Below are 25,661 nucleotides of genomic sequence, written 5' to 3' on the forward strand. Positions count from 1 at the left end.
GCTAGGAGGTTTTAATTGTATTTCACAGTGTCTTGCATTGTGCCTACACTGCAGAATCACGAAGCTATTTTAGTACTTGCAGGTCATTTTCATTTATTTCATTCAAACTCATTTTTCAAACCCTGACTCCACCTAAAGAGCTTTTTTTGGCATGGGTCAGCCTTCTAATTGGCTAATTAAATTTATATCTCCTAAAAGGGGATGATCAATAATCACAATCTCGTTATCAATACCGTCCCTGAGGCCTGGCTAACTTTATTGTGTCCTCCAGGGCCCAGTATTATTGATAGAGGCAGACATGGACGCTTTGACCCCTGCAGTATTAATGGAGCCCATGATTTTGCCTTGATTGGTGATGTAGATTTTATGGATAAGTGTACTTCCAAGGTCTGGGGATTGGCATTTCTTTTCAAAGGGACAAAATAAGCACATTGTTCAAAATAAAGAGATAAAGGTATGAAAAAGGATCAGAAAAATGAAAGTGATAATTGTTTTTCGGCACCCAGGAGGGTATGACAGTGCAAACAAGTGTCATCTTTTTTTATTCTGCAGTCTTTTTTTATAATATGAAATAGAAGATGAAAGAGGCTGTCTCCTTGGATAGCTATAGATACAATCTTGCATCAGAAAATAAGGGCAGGGCTTTCCTTGATCGAGACTATCGCCACCACAACTCCGTCAGAAAGACTACAGAACATGATGCATAATAAACAGAGATCAAACTAAAATTTCCCATAACGATAGCAAGACCACTGTTGCTGAGCTGAGCTGAGATTATATAGAAGTGCTTGTGAGCTCTCTGGCAGGAGATGTCTCCTTTGATTTTCACCTGACATCTCTCCCTGGAGCTCTGATCTTGACTTTTGGATGACAAGATGTTTGTTGCAAATAATTGTGTACCTCTAATGTTACTTTCACAGATGGTTGTAAAGGATTGTGTTTGTTGTGATAGTGTAGTCTTCATGAAGAAGTTCTCATGGTGTTGATTAGCCTCATGAAGATAAAGCATGAATACATTTATAAAGGTTGTATTTTCCTCACATGCCAAGCTTCAGTAAAATTCAGCAATGTATCACCTCCCTGGTCCTGAGGTGTGTACCTTCTCAAAGCAATGTTGGGCTAAAACTAAAATAACGACACAACAAAAGTCTTACGAGCAGATCTTCAATCTTTATTCACATCAACTGCAGGAACCCACAGCGTAAATTGAGTAAGGATTTTAACATTTCAAGTGGTCATTTGTATTCTTGAAGACACTCTTGTGTTTAATTAGGCGCATTTCGGTGACACATACAGTACAGTAAAGTGTTTAATTGCATTGAGTTCTGCAGACTGACACATAACTTGTGTTCTGTTCCACACACTCGCACGCACACACATACAGAGGCAAACATGACCATGCTAATTCTACAATATTCGCTCGCTCTTTTTTGTATTTAGCAATTTAAGGATCTTTTGCAAGCAATCAAGGGTCTCTTTTTTCTTTCGATTGTACTGATCTATTATTTATTTTTTTGCATAGAGCACCATCTAGTGGCTAGCACGCGTGTGAAGTCAGTGTCCGTTGTGGTGGGGAGTTCGTTCGTTGGCTGGAGGTCGGTTTCTCAGTTCTGGGCTCAGTCCTTCTTCTCCTCTGGCTTTTTCTCCTTCTTTTCTTCTTCCTTCTCTTCCTTTCCCTCCTCTTCCTCTTCTTGGGCCTCCTCTGCATCTTCTCCTGCCTCGGCTGTGGCCTCCGCCTCTCCTTCTTCAGCCTCTTCACCTCCTTCTCCTTCTCCCTCTCCTTCTGCCTCTGCCTCTCCTTCTCCCTCTGCCTCAGCCTCTTCCTCTCCCTCTCCCTGTCCTTCACCCTCACCCTCATCCTTCTCTCCTGCCTCTTCCTCTCCCTCTTCCCCAGCTTCCTCTTTCTCTGCCTCCTCGGCCTCCTCTTCCTCACCGCCTTTGGGAACAACGACAAAAACAGGTCAATGTTAAGAATGATGGGAAATAGAGGCTCTGCACCGTCTGAAAGCCCTGAAGAGAAAGACTAGCGTCAGCTGTGTCTTAAATCAGTCTTCCATGTGCTTTCCTCATCACATCGAATCTGGGATACCCAGAAACCTGGATCCAGACTAAAAGACAGTGAGGGAACTCTCTCATATGTTCTATCCATGATCCATGACATGCTGGTTTTAATAGGAATTCAAATTGAATATCATTCTAACCCACACAATTCCTCATTTCCTTTTACGTATTTGTGCAGGCCTGAAAATATTTAATATGTTTTACTTTGAAGTGGGTCTTTTAAATTATCACCTTTAAATGGCTATGAAAAGGAATCATACGTGTCTTTGAGCTCATTAGGACCATTATGGTAATGTAGAAGCTTAAGGGGAGAGGAACAATAGAAACCTCTCATACTGTTTTTGTTTTTTGGGGGGGTGGAGAATGAAAAAAACAGAGTGCAGCCAATTACTTCTAGAATCCCCAAATCTAGAATAGTCCAATTCTACAGGTTTTTATGCAATCCTGGAAAGGATTGGGTTGGAAAGGAAAGGATTTTAATTTCCTTACCCTAAACCACTAAAAGTGCAGTTGACCGAAAAAGGCAAACTTGTTCATTACTGTGGGACAAACCTTCCTCGGCAGCCTCTTCCTCTCCCTCCTTCTGTTCCGCCTCCTCCTCCGCCTCTTCCTCCTCTGCAGGCGGGGCTGCTTCGGCCTGCTCTGATTGGCTGGCCTGGATGACTTCCTCCACCTCCTGGGCGTGGCTGGCAGAAAAGGCGGAGCTCAGCAGACGGCTGCTCAGCAGGTAGGGGGCGCTGATGCTGCTGGCCGAGCTGCTCTGGAGGGAGAAGAGCGAGCGGCTGAACATGGGGGCCGCGCTCTGGGTGAAAGTGCTCGCCATGCCTCCAACGCTGAACCGCGTCTCCTCCCCTTCCAGCAGTTTCCTGAGGGAGAGAGAATACGAGACCCCACGTGAGCTGAGCAGATAAGAACAGATACCCACAAGAGGAGACCCATCCAGCCCATTAGGCATCATTTCCCCCCAAAAACAGGGTACTGGCTTCAAAACAACATGGCTGGGTATGGGAATTCACCATACAGAAACTCCATATAGTCAGCAGTGTATTCCCCATACATCACTTCCTCTAGTTGCTCTAAAAGGCCTGCCCCCATTGATGAATAATTAACTATTTTTCGTTGTCCTTTGGAGCTCTATCAGTACAACAAGTGCACAATGTGCCCTTTTACATCAGCCTAGAGGATCAATATTGTCTGCTTGTCAAATGAATGCCAGTTTTTTACCCTGGGGAGAACCTACCCACTTTTTGCTGAAGGCTGCTCTTATATCCCATGATCTGCACTGGGCTCGGTTTAGAGGCAAACATTGGCCAGGTGATCTAACACCAAACAGCCCAAGAGCCGTGTGACCTTCCGAAATTCAGAAATGAAATTACTGTACCTGTAAGCTGCGATTTCAATATCCAGAGCCATCTTCACATTGAGCAAGTCCTGGTACTCCTTCAGGTAGCGCGCCATCTCGTTCTTAGTGCTCCTCAGCTCGTTCTCCAGCTGGCTGATGGTTTCCTGCAGAAGCAAGGAAGAAGAGTAATTCCAGGAGCTGCCAGGGGCCGACTGGTAGAGGCCGAGGAGTTTCCTGAAAAGTTGGAGCGTTAATGGAATCCTGCCTTTTAAGAGAGGCGTTTGTTATTGTGCTTGTTAACCAGCCTAAAAAATATTCTACTCTCATATTAATATTCTGTTTTCTCCCCTGCAACTGAAGTGCTGGCCAGGTTCTATGAAGAAAGAACTGATGTCATTTCAAAGCTGAAATCCACTGAGCAAAGCCTGACACAAGCCCTAGTCTGTAGATCAGTTGAATTCTGGGATCTTTTGTTTAGTGAAGGAGGAGAGGGCATTAGGAATTTCTGTGTAGCGCTAATATCACTAAAGAGTTAGTATGCAATGCCCGTTGAAAACGAATAAAATGCTACAACTGCCAGGACAGATCTCAAATTGGGGACTGCATCCATTTTCAGACTGACTGTTCAATCGCTGTGCTGGCATTTTCTCGGCTTTAAATCACATTTGTTGGCAGCATTCAAATGGACCATAATAATAACAGGAAAGAATACAGATCGCCATACTGCAGGCAAGCCATGAGGAGCTTTGGGATCCTGCCACCTCAAGGATTAGCAGAGCAGATCCCCCTAGGGAAAGAGACACTGATGGATGGTGTTCTGGGAAATGCCAGCAGCGCTCATGAAAAGTGCCAAGAGTGTGCATTTTGATTTTTTCCTGTGTCGCTTTCTCCCTGTACAGGATTTGCAGAATTGGCAGTAGGGGCCAGTGGTGGAGGTATAGGGCTGTATCAGAACCAGGAAGGTCATGGCTTAAGCTCCAAGCCTGCCAGAGTCCACCACTGGGGTGGTATGTAAAAGAGATTGCCTAGAGAGTGTCACTCAGCAGGTAGTTGATGTTTTTATCACATCCTATCCTGTGCAAGTTAATTGGAATTAGAGCATCTGCTCAGTAACTATCATTAGTTCTTTAGTGTCCTGTACATACAGCATTAAGGATGGACAGGCTTTGCTCTCAACTCCTCCACTTTTTCCTTTTCCTGTGTTTTGTCAATGGCTTTGTATTTCGACTGCAGAAGACCTGTCACTCTGCAGGCTTGCTCTCCAGTAACCAATTCATTTTAGTGTGCTGTGAGCCCCGGGCGTCCGCAACACCGCAGAGGAAGCTGTCCCTGCCTGCAGCATTCTCCTGGTGGAAGACATGCAAAGCTCACTCGACAATGTGCTAGGCACAATTGAAAGCACTCAAACCTGTCTCACGAAAAGAAGAAGCTCCGCTCCTGTTCAGCTACTGCAATCGTGTGCTGAATAAAAAAAATATTATTAAGATTATAAGGGAAGCTCCTCTCACAGCACCGCACATCTCCGGTAAGCAAAAAAGTCTCTGCTCTCTCTCTTTTTTCAGCTGTCATCAACAATAGCACCGTGTGCTGTGAGTGATCTTTTTATCAGAGGGCTGTACAATTGACTCTGGGCAGTATGAAGACAGCCTGCTACTGCTTCTGCAGAAGTGCAATGTGCAGTACAAACTTCTCAAAGAACTCTCTAGATGTTTGGAGATTTTCTAGTCCATCTATCGCAGATGAACCATAAACCGTCAGATGGATTTAATGTGAAACTAAATACAGAACTGAGTGTCTCAGCAAAAGTCTGTAGACATCTCTAGTACCTCTCTGGAACGGCTGAGAGATTTTTCTTTTCCTGGTCTCGCTAATGTGTCTCTGGCCCTGGTCCACTTTTCTTCTCAGTAACAAAGAACAAGAAACATAAAGTGTGGAGCAATCCCAATTAACCCTTTCTCTGCAGCTGTTCTGTTTCTCTGACATCTGCCATTTCAGTTTGGGATATAGTCGGTTTTAACTCTTATTGATCACGACAGTAGAGAGACGGATACTGCAGTTACTAACTCTCCATTGAGTAGATGCCATGAAGTTTCATTCCCCTGGCTGACCAGACAGAGAAACGGTCAAATACAATGCAATCTTCCTCTGTTTTTGTGCCTATCGTATTGGTTACAAAAACTTGCATTAAAGGCAGGCAAAGGCTAAGATAAAAAAATCTAGATAGAATTCTAGCCTGATCCCAAAGATCAGATTACTGATCTGTTTTAGAAATTGGAGAGATTATGTGGATATATAAAGTATATACAACTTAACCATGGAAGAAATGACAGTAAAAGTTGTATATGGAAGTTATACCCTCCACTTGCACTACAAACACTGACCTGAAGAGCGGCGATGTCAGCATTCTGCTTCTCCTCCAGATCCTGCAGCTGTTTCTCCAGGGCCTCGTTCATGCCCCGGCACGCCTCGATCTCCAGGCTGCGAGCCTTGAGCTGGCGCCGGTATTCGCCCACCTCGTCCTTGGCGTTGCGCACAGCGTCGGTGTTGCGGGCCGCCGTCTCGGTCAGCACGGTGAACTTGCTCTTGAACCAGTCCTCGGCGGCCTGCATGTTGCGTGCGGCCAGCTTCTCGTACTGGGAGCGGATGTCGCGGAGGGCAGCAGACAGGTCGGGCTTGGCCACCTCCATCTCCACGGAGATCTGGGCGTACTGCACCTGCGCCTGCAGCTCGGCGATCTCCTCCTCGTGCACCCGCTTCAGGAAGGCGATCTCGTCCAGCAGCGTCTCGGCCCGCTTCTCCAGCTCGGCTCGGCCGAGGGCAGCCTCGTCTGCCACCTTGCGGGTCTCCATCAGCCGTCCCTCCGCTTCCTCGCGGCTCAGCACTTCCTCCTCGTAGCGGCTCTGCAGGCCCCGCAGGGCATCCTCCAGGCCGTCGCGCTCGTTCTGCGCCGCCTGCTTCTCGCCCCGCGCCTCTTCCACGGCGGCCCGCAGCTCCCGGATCTCGTGCTCGTACAGCGCCTGGAGCCGGGAGGGCTCCACGTGCTTCTGCCGGAGCACCAGCAGCTCAGCCTCCAGCACCTTGTTCTGCTGCTCCAGCTCGTGCACGCGCTCGATGAAGCTGGCGAAGCGGTCGTTCAGCTCCTGCAGCTGGGCTTTCTCCTGGGTGCGGACGGTCTTGAACTCGCTCCCCACCTGCGTGGCCTGGCTCAGGTCGAAGTCCGCCGCCATGAGGAGAGAGGAGGCGGAGGAGGCGGAGAGGCCATAGGGGCGGTGGCGGGCTGTGCCCACCGAGGTGGACAGCGGAGCCGAGTGGCTGGAGTAGACCGAGCGGGCGCCCCCGTATCCTGCGCTGCGCACCCCGGAGATGTGCACCACCCTGGGGCTGCTCTCCACATATCGGCGCTTGTAGGAGGTGAAGTAGGGGTCGTAGCCAACGGAAGTCATGGCGGCGGGAGGGCAGGGGAGTTCGGTTGCCGTGTGCACTCAGTGCTGTTACCGCGGCGGTGCTGCCTTTATACCCCTGGCAGGGCTCTGACGCAAGCACTTTTCCACTGACAGCGGCGATCAATAGCTGAGCTCTCAGCCAAAGCTTAGCTTGCAGATGGAGAGAGAGAGAGAGAGGCAGGACTCTGTTTCTGCCTGGAGAGGAGGGAGGATTAGAAGGAGGGGGGAGAGCAAAGGAGAAAAGGAAGGGGCTTTTTTTCCTTCCTTCCTGCAAGGGAATTTGAATTCAAGTCTTCTCCTGTGATCCGACTTTTACTTTGGCTCTTTGGGAGTCTCACAAGCATGAGAGGATGAGTGTGAGGCTCGTGCGAAGCCACATTCATGCATTTCAGCTGTATTGCTTTCTTGAAATCATGTCACGACTGTGCAGTCATGTAAATTAGGGCCATGTCCCGAGCTGTCACTCTGGGATTGCAAGCGCTACGAAGTTGTCACTAAGCAAAGTGAAATGGCTCTGGAGGCGCGTGCCAGTTTTTAAGCCGCAGGAACAAAGACATTAAGACACTGAATGGAAATTTCTAAAACATGAACCTGTCTTTATCATAGCTCGGGATATTGTACTTATATAACAGCATTTACAGCCCAAGCCTGTTCTAGATAACACTCCATTTATAGATTGTAGAACAGTAAGGGCAGGTATCATTGTCCTGTAATAACAATAACAGTATTTAGGTATAGACTGCAGGAGCAGGAGACTCAGGTCAGTGTGTGAAATGTGAAATTGAGAATCTGGGGCCCATTCACTTCAGTGTCTCACTATTGTAATAGTAACTACGGCAGACGATGCAGTGTCTTGGCTACAGCCAAGTACTTAAACAGATGGCTTGTGCTGCACTCTGCAGAGTACAGCAGCAGGTAGCGGTGATGTGTAGACCGAGCAGTCTCAGGGCGGACGCAGGAGGCTAGATGCTCAAACCTGGGAGTCTACAGTCTGGGTGGGAACGTGTCGCAGTCAAATTGGGGGGTGGAGTGTAACTGAGTAGCCGCTGTAGCTGTGCAATTCGTTTTCAGGCACAGTCCTCTGCTCCCTGGAGTCTTAGATCATCTCAGCCACCCTTCAGATCAGCATTTGTAATTGACAGTGCCGACGATTGTGTAGCTATCAACAGAGGTTATTAAAAGAAGGCATTTATCACTGAGGTCCACTAATGATTAGCAAACTGCTCCTAATAGTTTGCAGACTACCTCTGGGGATAAATGCATAGCTCCTGGCTTATGTCATATTTATAGCTTGTGTGCAATTTTAAAGTGTCATTTCCAGCACCAGGAGATGGTAAACGTTACCTTTCCATCGTGGGTCTTTGGGATTTGAAGGAACTTTGTGCTTATCTTCCAGTTGTCTCTGTCAGTCCGGATCTTTTCAACCAGTCCGGTGATTGCAATGTTCTTAGTTAAATGTTTTAGCTGGCGCCTGCACGAACACAATATTTCAAGATCAATATATTGCAGAAAGTGCAGTTTTGAATTTCTCTTATTTCCTCATTCCTACCCAGAAATATTCTGTTTTTAAACTCCTTGGCAGGGAGGAAAATATCTCTCTTTGCACAGGCGCTTGAACCATTTCAGGTTTTACAAACTCAAAGCTCTTCTGTTTGAACCAGTAGCAAGTGCTGGATCACTTTGGCTTCTTGCCTTATTAGCAGGACATTTGCATAGGCATTTAGAATTATCTTAGATCAAAAATACATGCAAACATATGTGCACTTCACTGGAGTACTGTACATCTGGTAAAATCTATAAAGGATAAAACTGCTGTACATTGGAAACCGTCATTATATTTTAATATATAGTATATGTATAATTCCTCTATGATAAGCCCTGGTTGTTTGGTGGGTCTAACAGGCTTTCCAATAGGATTTTTGTACAGTACAGAAACACTGTTGTTCCTCTTGCCACCTCAGATGCAGAGGGAAGGAGCATTGTGTTATTCTACCAGATGAACACACTAGGAGCCTGTTTTTCCCTGTAGTCCACAAATGACCATGTGATTCATTTATTCTGGAGAGGGCCATTTGCCCACAGTTTAAGATCTCCTTTCTGACTATCAGACAATCTTAATCTCTAACATTGTATTTTACAAGTGTGCGTTAAAAGAAAAAAAATTATGGCCTTGTTATTTTCTGAGAGGGATATTACTGGCATGTGTGAAAAATGTGAAACATTAGGCTGTAGAATCAAATTTGATAACTGTTTGCAAAGCATGATGGGTCACAATGAGTAAAAACAGGGGACATTTAAATAGGGCCTATAGAGTTAAAGAAAACAGAAGCAGAAACATTTTAATTAATACGGTTTTATGTGATGCTACACTATCAATGAGAAAATGTTGCTTTTCAGCAAGGACAATATCTCTGAGAGTCATTCTGCTCAGTCAGGGTTTGATCAGCGATCTCATGACTGCAGGATTACATTAGTTAGGCTCAGTTAGCATCTTTAGAAATCAAGGACCAATTAGCAAGGCAGAGAAGCCGCTGTGGTGTTATCTGTCGATTAGCTCTTGCTGGTCTCTTGTAGGAAGCCTGTTTCAGTGATCTTCCACTGCCCCCACACAGTTCCCTCTCGGTATCTTTCTTTCAACTGATTTAATTCCATCTCTCATCTTCAAGCTCAGCGCTTTGACAGCTGCTCTGTGTGTACCTCTCTCTCCTATTTAGTAAAGCCTAGGGAAAATAATTGATTTAAGATCTGAGTGAATGTGTGTGAGCGAGTGGCCCCAGTTTACTTATAGACACTAAACTTAAATTTAAACTTTAAATGTTACTGTGAATTTAAAATTTGTAAATCATTCTTAGCCATGAAAGTGATAACATAACTCAATATGTTCTGGACTGGACTTTTAGAACCCATTAATCATCACTGAGTGAAAAAAACTTTCTGTGAATTGTCATCATTGCTTGTTGTAATCCAGTTGTTGGCGAGTATACAGTATCTTAAAATTTTAAACTAGGTATAGGAACTAGCAATACAGCAGGCTTCCCCTAGTCATTTCCTCTGGTGTAATTTATTTCCAAAGCTAAGTTTGCTGGAACTGTTACCCAGCCTGTCAGCATGGAAAAGTTGGTCTTTGTTGAGATAGAATCATGCAGTGCTCCTGTAGCAAGATAGTGTAATGAAAATCACAGAAAGTGTAGATCCCATGAGTGGTAGGTACTGTTCCCTTAAATCTGCTTTTTTTTTCTTGAGTGATTGTCCTCTGGCCATCAAAATCTGGAATCCAGCCAACCCCAGTCCCTCTCATCTTCTGCCTTGCAGATTGCTGCACAGTGGAGAGTGTGGGGACTGGTTTACTGCAGTGTGCTTGTGAGCTACGACATCGATCTTGTGCTAATGAGCTGGGAGGAGACAGCAGAATTACGCTGTGGGGCCAGTGGGCAGAGAGAGACAGATCACAGCAGGATCACAGAGGGGCTGTAAATCACAATGGCACAGATTTAATTTAATGACACAGTCTCTAAAGAGATGGGTGGTCTTGCAGATACAGTAGTTACTCACTGATGTGCGGTATTTTGTATCTGCCCCCTTTCTCCTTCTATAGGCACCTTCAGTCAGAAGGAATTAATTAAGACTGAACTTAATTGAACTAATTAAGCCAATAATTGGTTCAATCAAGAAATTGAGACCTGGAGTATAAGGAAAAGCAGAGTTTTGGAGTTCAGGACTAGGGCTGGAGACCCTTGAAACCGAAGATTCAATATGAAACATAGCTTTACATTACTCCCTGGCACCCAATTACCGGAATTTCTAATTGAATTTGTAGCAGGGCGGGTCTTTAGGTCGATCATCTGATTTATTAGATTACTGAAATCACATTTCTTATTGAACAGCTGTGCTGTCTTAAGAGCTGGCTGGGCCAACATGCCCAGAATGGAAAACAATGGATTGAAAAGGCTAGTAAATCAACTGCCTCTGTTCTGCTCCGTTCCAGTCCAGGTCTTTCAACAAGCGCCCCGTTAATTTAATTACAAATTAAATTAGTTCTAATGAAATACTGATGAAACGTGTTGGAAGCTTTCTCACTTTCGAAGCAGAGATCAGTTCAACTAAGGTGGCACGTCAGTCAAAAGGATCACATACTGTACGTTACAGCAGGTCAGTCCTTGGAGCACGTGACTTGGACGTGGCTACATTTGACTGGACACAGTTAGGTTCCCCTGTGCATGGAGGCATGGCAGGTAGCATTTTTGCCTTAGCTCCTGCTCTGTAACTCCTGTGTTCCATTCTGGCGTGGGGTGCATTGTGTGTGGTATTTGCATGGTCACTCTATAGTAACATTGAGGTTTCCTCCCACAATTTAAGGACGTGCTGCCTAGGTTAATTGCAAATGTGTTTGCACATCTTGGGATGGATTGCCAACCCATTGAGGCTGGGTCCTGCTGTCCACCCACAGACCTCTAGATGGGGGCTTCACCCTGTCTCGGACTCAGCTTGCAGATTTGGAAGCCTGGTTGTGCAGCCTGTCATGATCAATGAGCAGGGCGTTAGAAAGCTAAAGCTAACTCCTCCTAATTAAGCACTTTGGCTCACCAGGAACAAAACCTGAACCAGACTTCAGGACTAAGCGGTTAATGAAGGGTGGATGGTCATTCTCAAGCTAAAGATGTTGCGGCTCAAAGTAATTCATTAGAATGGAACCATTTTAACTTGAATGTGCCATAGCTGGTCAGACATCCAGTGCTTTTAGCTCAGTGCTGAAGCTTTATTGATACCACCCATGTAGAGAAAAGCAAAGCGCTGAATAACTCGCAGTCATGTATATACTGCCCACTAGTGGTGGGAATGCAGTATTACATTATGACAGACAAGTGCAATCTAATTATGAGCATGTACAAGTGCTTGACGACCAGAGACGCAGTCAGACATTTCCTTAGCCCCATCACATAGTGCAGTGGTTTTCAGTCCTGGTCCTGGGGGACCCCTGTGTCTGATGCTTTTAACATGAATGACTGCTGGTAGAAGCTTGTTATCAGTTTGTGGCCAACATCCCATTTCCTTAAGTAAAACTGGAGAAATACCTCCAGTACTGATGGTATATCTAAAGCACCTTTAGGATCTGTAACACCTCTGCCTCTTCTGCTAATATTATTTAATACGTTGTATGCATGTTCAGTCTATTTCTTCCTTGGTAATCACCAGACTGTCATTTAATAATAATAATAATCATTGCTTACACTTATATAGCACTTTTCTGGACTCCCCTCCACCACCACCAATGTGCAGCCCCACCTGGATGATGCAACGGCAGCCATGGTGCTCCAGAACGCTCACCACACATCAGCTATCAGTGGGGAGGAGAGCAGAGAGTAATGAAGCCAATTCATAGATGGGGATTATTAGGAGGCCATGATTGGTAAGGGTCAATGGGAAATTTGGCCAGGACACCGGGATTACACCCCTACTCTTTTCGAGAAACTCCCTAGGATTTTTAATGACCACAGAGAATCAGGACCTCGGTTTTACGTCTCATCCGATTTTTCATTTAATACATCAGTTCTTTCCTTTTCATTGTCTAAATGTTTACTAGGATTACAATGGGACATTCAAGCTTTAAACATAATTATTTGGTTAAAATGTAGGGTTAGATAAATTGTGAACTGTGCACATGGAACACTGAATTCTGCATTCAACTAACAGCATAACTAGCATATGAATCTGTTTTTAACGGTGTGTAAAAAGCTGTTCAACTACCTTACCAGTTTTTCTGCACAGATTTACACCAAGCATCAGACAATCAGTCTCAACCTATTTTTACATGCCCCTTTTAAGAAGAAATGAAGTATACAGATTTTAGATATTGATTATGTTTTGCTGTCATTTTTAATCATTGGACATTTATGACCGCCCATGATGCACTGGAGTGACTTGTGTCTTGCAGAATCACTCCGTTACCTCATTAGCAAGAAAGGTCGTATAACCTGGTGAGTGTCAAGGCTGGGTGAAAATCGAGAAAGAGAAACACAATAACGCACCAATAGGCCTCTCTTTTCAAGAGGCATCATGCCTTTGTGCCATCAGTATGTTAGGGCAGCAGGTCAGGTGGACTCGCCAGCAGTCTGGCCCGGTCCTCTTCAGAGACGACTCAAGGTGTCGGGCTGGACAACCAGATGGACAGCAGTGAGAGTGACATACAGACGTACAGAACAATGCTTCTCGTGTATGACAGATAAAAACAGTGGAGGGAATGAAGAGGAGCAAATGTGATTGTCCAGGAAGGAAGTGACAATCGGATGTCAGGGTCCTCGCATGCTGTCCTTCCTGAAGTGACAACGTTCCTGTTGGACAGCGCAGGCCCTCACTCTGCTCTTGGAACAGCTGCGCTCTTGCAAGATGAGAATTGAGCATGTGACAGGTGTGGATGCTCTACCCTCCAGGTATGGGCCCCAGACAACATGTGTGGGATGTTCTGGGACATCTGTGTGACACCTAGGGCTCAGAGTCCAGGGAACAGGCAAATACTTGTCCAGGAATGGGAGAGAGTAATGAGTCAGAATCCCACAAGACAACATCTACAACCTGCTGTAAAGCGCATGTCACAGATGTACAGCCACACATGCTCCTAGCCTGTGACTTTCACCACAGACCCGCATTGATCAACCTGACTGGTGACAAATGTTAATCGGCGTAATGAACTACAATGAACATAATTACTACGTGTCTTGTCCGCTCAATAAAATGTCAGTGTACCTGCTACAAATTGATTTTTTAATTTTCCTGGAAATACATTTGCAGATTTGTTGCAGGTGTAATTGATGTGTGTCTGTTGCTCAGAATAGTTATGTTGACACAGAAAAAGCTCTCAGCAAACCCCTCTGCCAATGGAATTATGTCCAAGACATCATGAACTAAAGCTTTAGATTTCCTCTCCTGGAGCCTGACTCAGATAGTGTTCCAGATGTGGCTGGAATATATTCACATTGTGTCTGTACCCACACATTATCCTTCCACTTGCCCTGTTGAATCTCACTGCACTGACACAGAGTGGTGCACAAAATTATTGGACAAAATTATCCCTGCCCCAGATGTCGACGAATTATTATACCCTGTTCATGAGGACGGAATTACTGATCACTCCTTGTTTGTCCATTTTCAAGTGGGGCTCATCTGCAGCTGAGGATGGGGGTCTCCTGTCCCTGATTGAGGTCATGATCAGCACTGGGAAACATCTGCCAGGGTTGGAGCTGATTCTTCTGGGTCATTATGGGAAATATCAATGAATGGATTTTTCAAGTGTGTCGGGTGTTTCAAATTGGAACAGGAAGGACTGATTCAAACAATTAACTACTGCATTTCTGGAAGAACACAACTCGAAAGACAGTTTGTCACTTCCTTCCTGGACAATCACATTTGAACCTCTTCATTCCCCCTCTCTTGAGTTTAACAGCAGTGCCTGCAGTGCTTCTCCAGGTCAATAAGTTACAAAACACCTTGTTACTTATGTGCAATGCATTCCTATATTTTATACTATATGTATACATCCATTATACGTAGGTTGTATTTTATACATCCCATTGATGGTACCCATGTATACAATACATGGATTTGTTGAAGCACTTAGGGTAAAGAACTGTACAACCAAGGACACAACAACACTGCCTCACATGGGATTTGAACCTGTGACCCTCCATGGTCTAGGAGCCTTGAATCCAAGCCATTTCACCACACTGCTGCTCCTCTTAGCATTTCCCTTACATTATATTCTTATTGAGACCGAGCCCTTTAATGAAAGCTAACATTAAGTTGGTGTGCGTCACTGTAAACTGCTCCCCATTGCATGTTCAACCAGAGAAATGGCAGGCCTCAGGAATGACAGGTGTCAAGTGGGCTCTCAGAGTTTGAATGAGTAAACAAAGCTGCAGGGAGAGGGGAAGGGGACTTTATTACAATGGTACGTCTCTCCCAGTGGGCTTCAGACTATTGCACCACAGTTATTATCTTTCCCCACCCAGTAGGATTAAAGTGGACCGTTTCTAAAGATGTAATCTTCTTCTTACTGTGGTGTTGGTGTTGGTGTTATTCTGTGATAATGATATTAATAAAATTGTAATGATATTTATTATTTTTAGTTTATAACCTCATCTCTTAAAGAGCTTTGAGATTGTTCTTACCTTGCTATTGGATGTTTAAAGGGCAAATGTAGATATAGTAGCAATAATGCAGGAATATTTTCATGAACTGTAATGACAGCCAAGCACTTGACACACACTGCTGCCTAATAAACAGGGGTACCGCACATGTCTGTGCTGCTGATGCTGGCAGAGGGAGCTGCAGCTTTCCTCATAAGTGTAGGGGGCAGTGTGCAGCAGGAGTGAGAGGTGTTGTCTGCCGCAGTCTGAGTCACTGCACTGCACACAGGCCAACGACTGCTCGGCTAGATCCTTCCCAGTTCTCTCTCCCCCTTTTATTTCTGCCCCGTTCCCTCTCTCCTTCCCTTCTCCCTGCATTTCCCTCCCTCTCTCCCTCTCATTGCTTTTAGTTTCTTCTTCCTATCCATCGTCTCCCTCCCTCTCTCTCTCTGCCACTGTCTCTCTCCACTCCCTCTCTGCTGCTGCATTGTGATGAACAGAGCTGGGCTAAAGCTTTTTTTTTTTTCCAAAAAGCCTTCTTGCCAACTGGCTTTTTGCCCAAAGTCCCATTTACCTGCCTCTCCTGCCCAGAGAGAGCGAGCCAGCAGGGTTCAAAGGCACAGAGCAGGCTTTTCGGTGCCATTTTTCTCACCCCTCTCTCTGTCTCCCTGCCACCCAGGGGCACCAGGCCTGCGACATGCGGACTGCGCAAAAACGCCGGCCAAGTTTGCTTTCAGCCCGGAGGGGTAGTTTCATTTAATCTCATACCTCGACGTTTCAGTTTTATGCCTTTTTTTATGTTCTCACGTTGCCTGCTGCGCTCTTTAAAGGGCAAGGCGGCTGTGGTGCAGTGAGGCAAAGGGAGAGAAAAACATCGCGAGGGAGACAGAATGCAGTCTGTCGTGCAGACTGTAGTCATGCTGAGGATGAGAACGGAGAGATGTGGTGTGTGTTTGTGTGTGTGTGTGTGTGTTTGCCTGTATGTGTGTGTGCGTGCGCTTGAGAGGTAAAGATGCTGTGAACAAATTGTGAACGAAGAGTTTAAAATAAAAATCCAAGCCTTGGAGGAACTCCTGTGACTCTGAACTTTCTTTCTGCCCCGTCAATCACATTGGCTGGCCCTCAGAATGCATGTAAATGAGTAAATATATAATGCCTCTCCAAAACGTCAGAGGTTTTCAATTAAAATAAGCCTTAACATCCATCAAATAGTTGGCGCCATGTCGGGTTGTGAAAATAGCCAGATCAGCAGAAATAATTGGGAAGGGCGGAAAAGAACCTGGTAGACTCGCAGACTCATGCTTTTTACTTCCAGATCGAATTGGATGATCGTGATCAGAATCCCATTGCACAGCAGCTGGGTCCATTTCAGGTTTTACCGGCAGCAGGCATGTTTTAAGCTTGGTACATTCCAAGTGGACGTGCTGTATATGCAGCTTTAAAACAGGGACAATTACACGGCCTCCCTCCTTCATCAGTGTAATTAGTTCTAGACAACAAAACTTGAAATGGATCAAACCGCCATACAGAGGAAGTCTAACTGATTTCCCTGTGAAAATCTACGTTAATTCAGCATTAGGAGTATGGAAGGAACTGCAGAGGCAGGGTTTTCTGCGTCTGTGACAGCTCTATCCCTGACATTACGAGGTTAATGGCTCTGTTGTAATATATCTGAGTGCTGTGCACAGCTTTATTGATTCCCATCTACTCTAGAGATGCATGTGGGCAATGTCTGTCTATGTTGGGGAGGGGATTAAAAAAAGGCAGCATAAGCTAGCGGGGTTAATAAATTTTCCTTAGAGGAATAGTGCTGATGAGGAGGAATATTGATGCTCAGAGAAAATCTCCCATTACACAAATAGGCTGAGATGGAGAGATACAGTCAGCTGTATCATCGCTTTACTTGGCTGGACAGGACTTTGCAAATGTCCTGATTTTTTATTTTAAATTGGTTAACCCATCTGCATTTCTTCATTAAACGCATTGGGCAGCGGTATCACGGTGCCACGCACTCCTTGTTCAAGCGCCGGTTGATCTTGGGCAGTCAGGTGGCCTCGAACGCACGAAGGTAACCTAGACAACATAAGTCTTCTTGCAACAGTGATACCTGTGGCTTTTGGGGGCACTTGTATTGCTCTGTCAGCCAGCGCTACCTCTGCCAGGGGCACACTGCTGCAGGGAATTATGGGGAAAATAGTGCTGATGAGAGCAACCTTCCACTGTCCATATCTCATGCTGGAAGGAGGGCAGCAGGAGTAAAAAGTAATTAGTCAGCCACCAAACTCCGCTCAGGCAAGGATGTAAAACTACAATACAGCTCTGTCAAGAAACAAATAAACAAAACCCTCAGACATGTCAACAACAGCACCCCAAAATTTGCTCACTTTTATAAGGGCAACTCAGCGTGTTCAGAGCTGACGCTTCAGGTGTCCCTTTGTGCAGAGGTGTTAATTGCCTGACTAATTTAATTGATTTCTTTGTGGAACAGACACTGTCACCTTCCACCCAGCAGAGGAAAGAAAAGAGCTAAGCATGAAATCTAACCACAGACTCTGTATAGAACGGGCTGCTTGACTGCTTGCGCTTGTCTAGTGCACCTAGGTGCTATTTTCCTGTGCATAAGCAACCAATGACAGGATGCAGCAGAGAGGTCATTCTGGCCATCTAGCTTGTTGGGTTGCTGATTGACCCAGAGGTCTCACCCAGCTTCCAGATCTCACAGACACGTTCCAAGTGTCACGCCCTCTGCAGCCAGAGGGCGCTCCTTCTCTGTCCTGTCTCTTGTTTCCAGTGCTTTGCTGTCCTTCCGGTGTCTCTCTGTCTGGAGCTATATATTTCTGGGTCTTTCATTTGCCTTCGCTCAGCATTGACATTCGGATGCCCTGAGACCCGCCTAGCACCAGGTCGCCCCACGTCCGCTACCTGAGGGAATAGGTTTCTATACGGCATTCCCTGAAAAGCTGAGCCCGGGTTAACCCCCGTCTCGCCGCTACGCATAGGGTCTTTTACGCTCTCCTGCCATTCCACGGTTCATCCTTTCCGACATCCATGACACCAAGAGCATTTGTCCAATTCTACACATCATCCCACACAAACCTAGGCCAGCTGACAGACTGCCCCTCCAGCTCAAACACAGCAGAGGCATGAACCATGTGCAGGAAGTACAGATCTCTGGGTCCTGCAGAATGACCTTTGATAGGATTTGGGGTTTTTATTTTGGAGTGGGTAAATAATCTATCTGCATCAAAGACATCAGTCTAAGCACTTACAGAGGACGGAGAGACAGAGCATTTACTGTTTCTTCATAGCTGGACAGCTTTATCACGTGGCTCCACCTCCATCTCCTGGTCACAAATTAGAACTGCAAAATCCACAACTTCTTTGTTTTTAGAGGGTTTTCAGTCCAATACTGAATCCAACACAAAGTAAGAGTTTTATGTTTTCTAATAAACGGTTCATTTTATAAATAAGAAACACATATGGGCATGCTAAAAATAACAGAGTTGTCAACATCACTATATGTATGAAAGGCATTTTCTGCTTGAGTGGCTTTGTCAGGCTCTGCATGACAGAACAAGGACAACGTGCTGGTACTGTTGTGTTAGTGTCTGCTCCGTTTTGTGGCTGGTGTTTTGCCACAGTTGCGTTCTCTTCGTGTCAAGGCTGCAAGTTGTAAGCTTATTTATGTGGAACATAAATATTACTCTTGTTTCAAGGGTTTAAACGCAAGGAAACTTTTTGTTTTAATTTTTTTGGGGGCAAGAAACAATGAACTATAACAATATAAAAAGGATAATCTACTTTTCTCCCATACTGTCTCCCCATGCTGCAATAAACAACAAGACACTAAACCAAAAAGAACTTATTCTGACACCACCTTCACCTCCTTTTCTTGTCTGCTTATCTGTAAAGCCTTCCCAATGTGCTGAACAACACCACTGATATAAAACATAGTTTGTTTCACACTTTAAATAATAAAATAATAAAATTCAAACCAAATGGGAATTTGCAATGAACATTTGGACAATTGCACTACAATGGATGAGTCTGAGAGCAGTGCCTTCCTGATAATAATGACATGACTAGTGTGTGTTTGTGTCCGTGTGTCCTAATGGATTAGGGTCCTGTCCAGGGTGTGACCTTGTAATGGATCTGGATAAAGCAGATAGAAAATGGATGGATGCATAGTACTGTAGCCTAAAGATGGGCTGGTGGCTTAATATAGTCTGCTACAGCCAAAACTATTAAAATAGGGATTTAGTGATTTAATCTGTGCTGAAAGAAGAGAAGACATGACCAACCACAGCTGATTTGCTGCCTCCCTGTTTGTACCTTAATTGCAAAACAGCACTTTGAGCACCAAAGTCAGCAGACATTTCATCATAATAAGAGAAATAAGAACTTTAAAAACAAACTGCTATGGATCACAAGGACTAATATACTGTACTTCAAACTTTGCACTTACTGGATTTTTGATGCCCATGATATTCTTGATTTTTTTAATAGATACCATCAAGTTTGTAAAGTATGAATTACAAGTGATCTGAGTGTATATTACTCACTAACTACTAAAAACACAGATTTAAATAAAGGTGTATTGGTCCCTCTTCAGTCTGCGTGAGCACAGGGCCTGATTCACAGTTCCTCACTCTAGTAAAACATTTTCCGTGCAGCCATCATGCTCTGATCTTTAGACTTTATTCCTGGGTCTCAGTTTTAAAAGTCAAGTTGCTATTTTCACCCTCACAGCGACCTCTGCCCTTTCCAACTGAGACAGAGCCCTCCCCCTTGCAGAGCTCCACACCTAGTAGGTCGATTTCAGCTGCCCGCTTTCTAGGCTGGGACCTCTGATTGGCCGGAAGATGAAAAAGAAGGCAGCTGACCAAGTTGGGTATTTGCTATGTGTTATATAAAGATTGAACCACTTGTTGCAGCAGCTCACTGGCAGTTTGGAGGTCAGTGCCTTCTGGGAGGTGGGACAGCTCTGCAGCACGTTCCAAGAAATTTGAAAAAACACAATTCAAAACGTCCCTTCTCTTTAGCAAAGCAAAATAACCAAGGAACATGGCGGCCGCCCACCGTTTGGTCATTGTTCGTCACGGAGAGAGCTCCTGGAACCAGGAGAACCGGTTCTGTGGCTGGTTTGACGCGGACCTGAGCGAGAAGGGGTTGGAGGAGGCCAAGAGGGGAGCCCAGGCCCTGAAGGACGCTGGGTACAAGTTCGACGTGTGCTTCACCTCCGTGCTGAAGAGGGCCATCCGCACCCTCTGGACCATCCTGGACGGCACTGACCAGATGTGGCTGCCAGTCATCCGCAGCTGGCGCCTCAACGAACGGCACTACGGGGGCCTGACAGGGCTGAACAAGGCGGAAACGGCCGCCAAGCACGGCGAGGAGCAGGTGAAAGTCTGGAGGAGGTCCTTCGACATCCCCCCTCCGCCCATGGACAAGGACCACCCCTACTACCAGATCATCAGCCAGGTGAGGCCCCCTTAAAGCTGATCCCCATTCCAGAGCAGTTTGATCCACTCCAGGTTTAACTTGCTGCTGGTCCTTGCATATAAGCTAACTTAGGATACCACATATTTCCAGGTTTCTATGTTAAGTTTATGCATTTAGATGCAACAAGACATGCAGCTGAAGTAATATTCAAATATATCATTGGTTGCTCTCTGTGTAGTGTGTACAAAATCCCCAAACATATAGATATTTTCATTTTTTAACCAACAGGCTTTTAGATATGTTTTTCTCATACGGACATATTTTAGAGAAAATACAAAGCATAAGACAGAGCTGACACAAACATCCACATTTCTTGGTCTTATGCATCTTGTAAACTGCAATGGTGGGCTTTTGCATTTATACCACTGCTGCTGAAGGTACTGAGTACTGAGAAGATCCCTTTCTTTCTAGGGTCAAGTTCGCTATGACATGGTGTGTGCCTGTACACTGGGCGTGTGGTGTGATGCTTATTACTTCATACAATTTATTCTGTGTTTCTGGTGGAAATATTTGGCTCAGGCAGAGGATCTGTGCATGTGTGAATGATTCAGTGATACACTGAAGACGTCACTGCAGGTTCTGAGATTTAACTTCTGTAGGGTTGGAAGTGATGCAGAAACTGCATGTGTGAATGCACTGCACACTGCTTATGGTGCATTATGGTGTCCGTTGCTCAGTCTCTGGCCTTGATTCAGCTGCAGTACAGTGGAGCCCCAAGCCAGTGAAGGTGTCTGACGGCAACTGTTCATCTGCAGGGCAGCATCATGGTGACACAGGTGCTGCCATCACTTAAGCCTGCAGCACCTTCATATTCAGACAAGACCAGCCTTCAGACAAGCTGGGGCCATTTGTTAGGATGGCACCAGTTTAGTGCTTATAACAACCTTGAACACAGTCTAATAAGCCGGTGATTCACAGTCAGTATACCAGCTTTCACATAAAAAGCTAATATATGATTATTTTAACTTCTGTGACTTCATTTTGCCCTTCAAGACAGTAACATCATGGGTGCAAACTAGCGGTTTTAACATGAGCAACCTTTAAGAAATGCTAAGAGATATGCTGAGCAAACTGCATCAACACACACCTGGCAGCCTCCTATTCCAAACTCCTCCAAGTGACACTTGAGGCATCTGAGCTGTATGTGTGGATCTATTGGATGAAATAAATGTCCGGGCTGCAGGAAAGACAAAAGACGTGTTTCTCGAAGGCAGGGGGGTCGTGCTGGGTGTCCATGATGTGAATTTTGAATTCTCACTCTGGGTGTGATGGTGTTCTCCCCCCCCTAGTCGAGGCGCTACGCTGGCCTGAAGGAGGGAGAGCTGCCCACCTGCGAGAGCCTGAAGGACACCATCGCCCGGGCCCTTCCCTTCTGGAACGATCACATCGTCCCCGAGATCAAAGCCGGAAAGAACGTCCTCATCGCCGCCCACGGCAACAGCCTCCGGGGCATTGTCAAGCACCTCGAGGGTGAGTGCTTCAGTGTAGGGGGGCAGATTTTATTGTCAAGTATCCCATCTTCTTGCCCAGAAGCAGATGGAGTGCAGGTTTAATCCTGACTAATTTCGTCAATATTTGGTCCATTTCCCTTCTTTCCTGCAACAGCGCTAGGCCAGGTTTCCAGCAGGATAATACCCACCTGTGAACATCACAAACATTAGCAGCAACAAGTGATCCAAGAAGAGTGTGATCCTGTTGTCCAGCAGTGTCCACTCCCCGGGGTGCAGCATGCCCCTGAGACATCCAGCCTGCACATAAAGTGGACAGTTCCCACAATATGCTCAAGGTGCCTGTTCAGATGTCTGGAATCTCATTGCAAACCAGCATTTAGATTTTTCATACAGATTTGCTGTTACAAGACACACTGAATTTCGTGTTTCGATTGCAGTCAAGTTTTTATGTTCTGACCATTAAGAAAATATCGTTCATGGTGTTTCCTACATCTTTTCTTTGACGGTAATAGGCAATAATCAGCTATCGTTATCTGTTCATCCAATGTGTAAAAAGCCCAAATAATGAGTGTGAGCGAACTCACACCACATTTGGTCAGTGGGTGAGGTCTTCCATGTCGTAAAAGCAAGACAAACCATCCCTGGCAGCTGCTGTCCTCTCCTCTGTAGCGTGACCCTGCTGCTATGCTTTTCAAAACTCATACCCTGGAAGACAATGTTACAAACCTGTGCGCTGCAGTCAGGAAGGGTGTTTAGGATTCCAGTTCAGAAATATCAGGCAGCTGAACCACATAAAGCAACTGTTTAGATGGTGTTTACTAGGAAGATAAAAATGGTTGTGCTCTAGCCCCACTAGGTAAGTATTTTCATCTCTAGAACTACCTGGAAATACTGTAGAAAGTTATCTGAAAAAGCAGAGAGATATAGAGGCTCTTGAGTTTGTGTGTGTGTCAGTGCGTGCACAATGCTCCACTGCTGCCTTACACATTCCAAGCTGACTGTGGGTCTATAAATACCCGCCCTTGCTCCAGCAGAAACTGTCTCGGGGCACTGAGGACTCTGGTTTCGCCAGTGGCCTTTCCCCGGAAAGGTCACAGATTCAGGGTGGGTCAGGCAGGGCAGCTCGCCTGGGTCTAAGAATGTCCCCTCAGGAGATAAAAAAACAAGCTGCACATGAACTGTTAAAATAGCCAAAACTAATCTGGCTGCTTATCAAACATGTTTGTCATAAAGTTATTTTTGAACTCCCTGCACATGCATTTTATACTGAAAAGAATATTAATAAAGATGTTAGCATGTTTATCTAAGAGTTCAAAATTGCAAATCCACATCAGTAAAAAAGGACACTGGAGGCTAATTTAAGCAACTGCAGTAACAGAATGCAAGCTGCGCAGTATCAGTAAGCACCATCAACCCTCAAATCAAATTATAAATAAGGTGAAACAAATGCAATTACAGTATATGATTGCACTGATGTAGTGTTGTTCTTCCCAAAGGTTCCAAAAGCTCTTTATATATAGGAGTGACTCACCGCAGTGCAACACCAGCCTGATTAACATAAAGGAGCCATTATGCGCAGACAGACTCAATGCACTGCAGATCTGCTAAAGAAATCCAGAGAGGTCAGATTAGGCAAATCCAGAGTGCGTTTTAACCAGAACACTGGGATTAACAAACTCAGTCTTTGTGTCATGTAATCCTTGATAATCGGGTAGTCAGAACCTCAGTTTAACGTTTGAATCCAAAAGAAAGCACCTCTTATAGCACAGTGCCCACTACTGGTCTGCCAGCACCACTTACAGCAGTAACCTGTGTATCCCTGGAGTCCTTCCAAGTCAGTACTGACTGGGCGTTTGATTCTGTTGGTGTTGACGTCTTGTGAATTGAGATATGGGTAAGGTATGCCTGACTGACTATTAAGTCATCTCTGATTGTAACCTTTAAGCCTTGTGCACATCATACGTATTACAAAATCAGAGAAAAAAAGGTTGAAGTCTCGTACATGTTTAAGAGCTGAAAACAGTGAACCAGTTTACATTAATCCAATTATTAAGTCAATTAAGGGTCCTGTTGCGTAACAGAAAGCTGGGCTGGACCATAAACCAGCAAGTTTCTGGGCATCCATGCTCCAGCCAGCTTCCATGTAAAGAACCATCTCCTATTTCCTGCCTTGATTGCTCCCAGTCTTCATTGCCTCCTGCAGCACCCACCTTCCCAGTATCACTGACATGTGTTCCCCGTTGTGCCCAGGCATGTCCGACGCTGCCATCATGGACCTGAACCTGCCCACCGGCATCCCCATCGTCTATGAGCTGGACAAGGACCTGAAACCCATCAAGCCCATGCAGTTCCTGGGAGACGAGGAGACAGTCCGCAAAGCCATGGAGGCAGTGGCCGCACAGGGGAAAGTCAAGAAATAATGGGAACCACAAGAGCTGGGAAAGCAGAGAGCGTGACTGGGGTCTCCCTCCCTGGTCCTGGAGAGGCCCAAGCCAGTTCTACTTATTGATTACCCTGAGTCACCTGTTACAGAGAGACTAGGAGCACTCGTCTAAGAGAATGATCAATTAACCCCTCTATGAGGGGATGAAGAATATTCTGACTTTAGTTCCAAATGATCTACAGTATGTTACTTACTAATTGAGCACCTGTTTAATTGATCACAGTTAAACCGTTCCTGGTCTTTAGAAATTGGTGACTTGAAGGCTGCCTATGACTGTTGCTGGACTGGGTTTCTCCAGGACTAGGGTCTGAGACCTCTGTTGTGTGAGAAAGGAAGAGACTTTTTTCCAGTGGGTAGTCAATGACTGCACTATCTAATCCATTCTGCCGAAGGATTCCCACCCAGCCTGGCTCTTTGGTAGTCTCATGGATGGGTTAAGAACATAAGAGCAATTGAAAATGAGAGGGGTCCACTCTTCTAGCCCAATAGGTAGTACATCGCCAATGGATGCAAGGATTCTGTCGCCTTCTGAAGGAAGCCAGGGCATCATCTTCAACAACATGGCTGGGTACCTTGTTCCAGGCTCCCACAACCCTTTGTGTAAAGAGGCACCTCTTGTTCTCAGTCTTAACTGCACTTGTCATTTCCACCTGTGTCCTCTGTTTGTAAGGACTAACGTGCATCAAAGACATACTCTAGAATGGATTGTAAAAATCAGTAATTGACTGCTGCTGGTTGCATATATTAAAAAGGGTAGGTAAACTTATACAGGAATTGTGGTCTCTCTCCCACCCTCCTTTGCCACAGGTTTACTGTTTAAGTTACTGTAGCCAAACCATCAAGCATAGAAAAATCACATTCTTTTTTTGGGGGGATTTAACAAAAAAGTGACTTTTCTGCTCCAATAAAACCTAAAGTCTAAATCTTGTAATGCAATAAAAAAGCATTAAGTCTGTACACCTGCCTTCTAACCCACACCAGGTTTGGATTGCTCTCTGCTCTTGTGTTCTGTGCTGGAGCCAGGTAAAGGTTCTGCCCAGGAAATTCTGCACTAACAGCTCTGAGGTTCTAAGGTTCACTAGTCATGATTTTTGGGGCCAAACCAAATCAAGTGAAAACAGGTGCATAGTGATGTGTTCTCTGATTTGTGTTCTGGGCTTGAGGGAATGCTCATTCTTTTTCATCGACTTTTTTTCCTGCTAGGACCACCCACACCAGTGCCCCATGCACACACCAATCAAAACACCCTGCTGTGCAAACCGATGCAGCTCTCACTCATAACAATGTTAGTCTCACTAA

At 45.3% G+C, this 25,661-nt stretch overlaps 2 protein-coding genes across 2 annotated transcripts; one reads left to right on the top strand and one right to left on the bottom strand.

Annotated features, from left to right (window-relative positions):
* Positions 1-1,150: 1,150 nt before the first annotated feature.
* Positions 1,151-6,947, bottom strand: neflb (neurofilament light chain b). Its single transcript, XM_015341741.2, has 4 exons — positions 5,785-6,947; positions 3,443-3,567; positions 2,614-2,927; positions 1,151-1,936 (listed from the first exon to the last, which is right to left on the bottom strand). The coding sequence occupies exons 1-4, from the start codon at positions 6,844-6,846 to the stop codon at positions 1,617-1,619; spliced, it is 1,821 nt and encodes a 606-aa protein (XP_015197227.1). The 5' UTR covers positions 6,847-6,947; the 3' UTR covers positions 1,151-1,616.
* Positions 6,948-19,888: 12,941 nt separating this feature from the next.
* Positions 19,889-25,319, top strand: pgam2 (phosphoglycerate mutase 2 (muscle)). Its single transcript, XM_006625598.3, has 3 exons — positions 19,889-20,447; positions 21,758-21,938; positions 24,170-25,319. Exons 1-3 carry the CDS (start codon positions 20,031-20,033, stop codon positions 24,337-24,339), a joined length of 768 nt encoding a protein of 255 aa, XP_006625661.1. The 5' UTR covers positions 19,889-20,030; the 3' UTR covers positions 24,340-25,319.
* The last annotated feature ends 342 nt before the right edge of the window (positions 25,320-25,661 follow it).

Source organism: Lepisosteus oculatus, chromosome 2 (genome assembly GCF_040954835.1).
Source record: "Lepisosteus oculatus isolate fLepOcu1 chromosome 2, fLepOcu1.hap2, whole genome shotgun sequence".
NCBI classification, from domain to species: domain Eukaryota; kingdom Metazoa; phylum Chordata; class Actinopteri; order Semionotiformes; family Lepisosteidae; genus Lepisosteus; species Lepisosteus oculatus.

What these genes read in the sequence shown, in the direction of transcription:
- neflb (XM_015341741.2), bottom strand. Translation starts at nt 6,846, where the DNA reads ATGACTTCCGTTGGCTACGACCCCTACTTCACCTCCTACAAGCGCCGA. An exon ending in CTGACATCGCCGCTCTTCAG is followed by an intron (nt 3,568 to 5,784) that starts GTCAGTGTTTGT and finishes TTGCTTCTGCAG; the next exon opens with GAAACCATCAGCCAGCTGGA. An exon ending in ATTGAAATCGCAGCTTACAG is followed by an intron (nt 2,928 to 3,442) that starts GTACAGTAATTT and finishes TCTCTCCCTCAG; the next exon opens with GAAACTGCTGGAAGGGGAGG.
- pgam2 (XM_006625598.3), top strand. Translation starts at nt 20,031, where the DNA reads ATGGCGGCCGCCCACCGTTTGGTCATTGTTCGTCACGGAGAGAGCTCC. An exon ending in ACTACCAGATCATCAGCCAG is followed by an intron (nt 20,448 to 21,757) that starts GTGAGGCCCCCT and finishes TCCCCCCCCTAG; the next exon opens with TCGAGGCGCTACGCTGGCCT. An exon ending in CATTGTCAAGCACCTCGAGG is followed by an intron (nt 21,939 to 24,169) that starts GTGAGTGCTTCA and finishes CGTTGTGCCCAG; the next exon opens with GCATGTCCGACGCTGCCATC.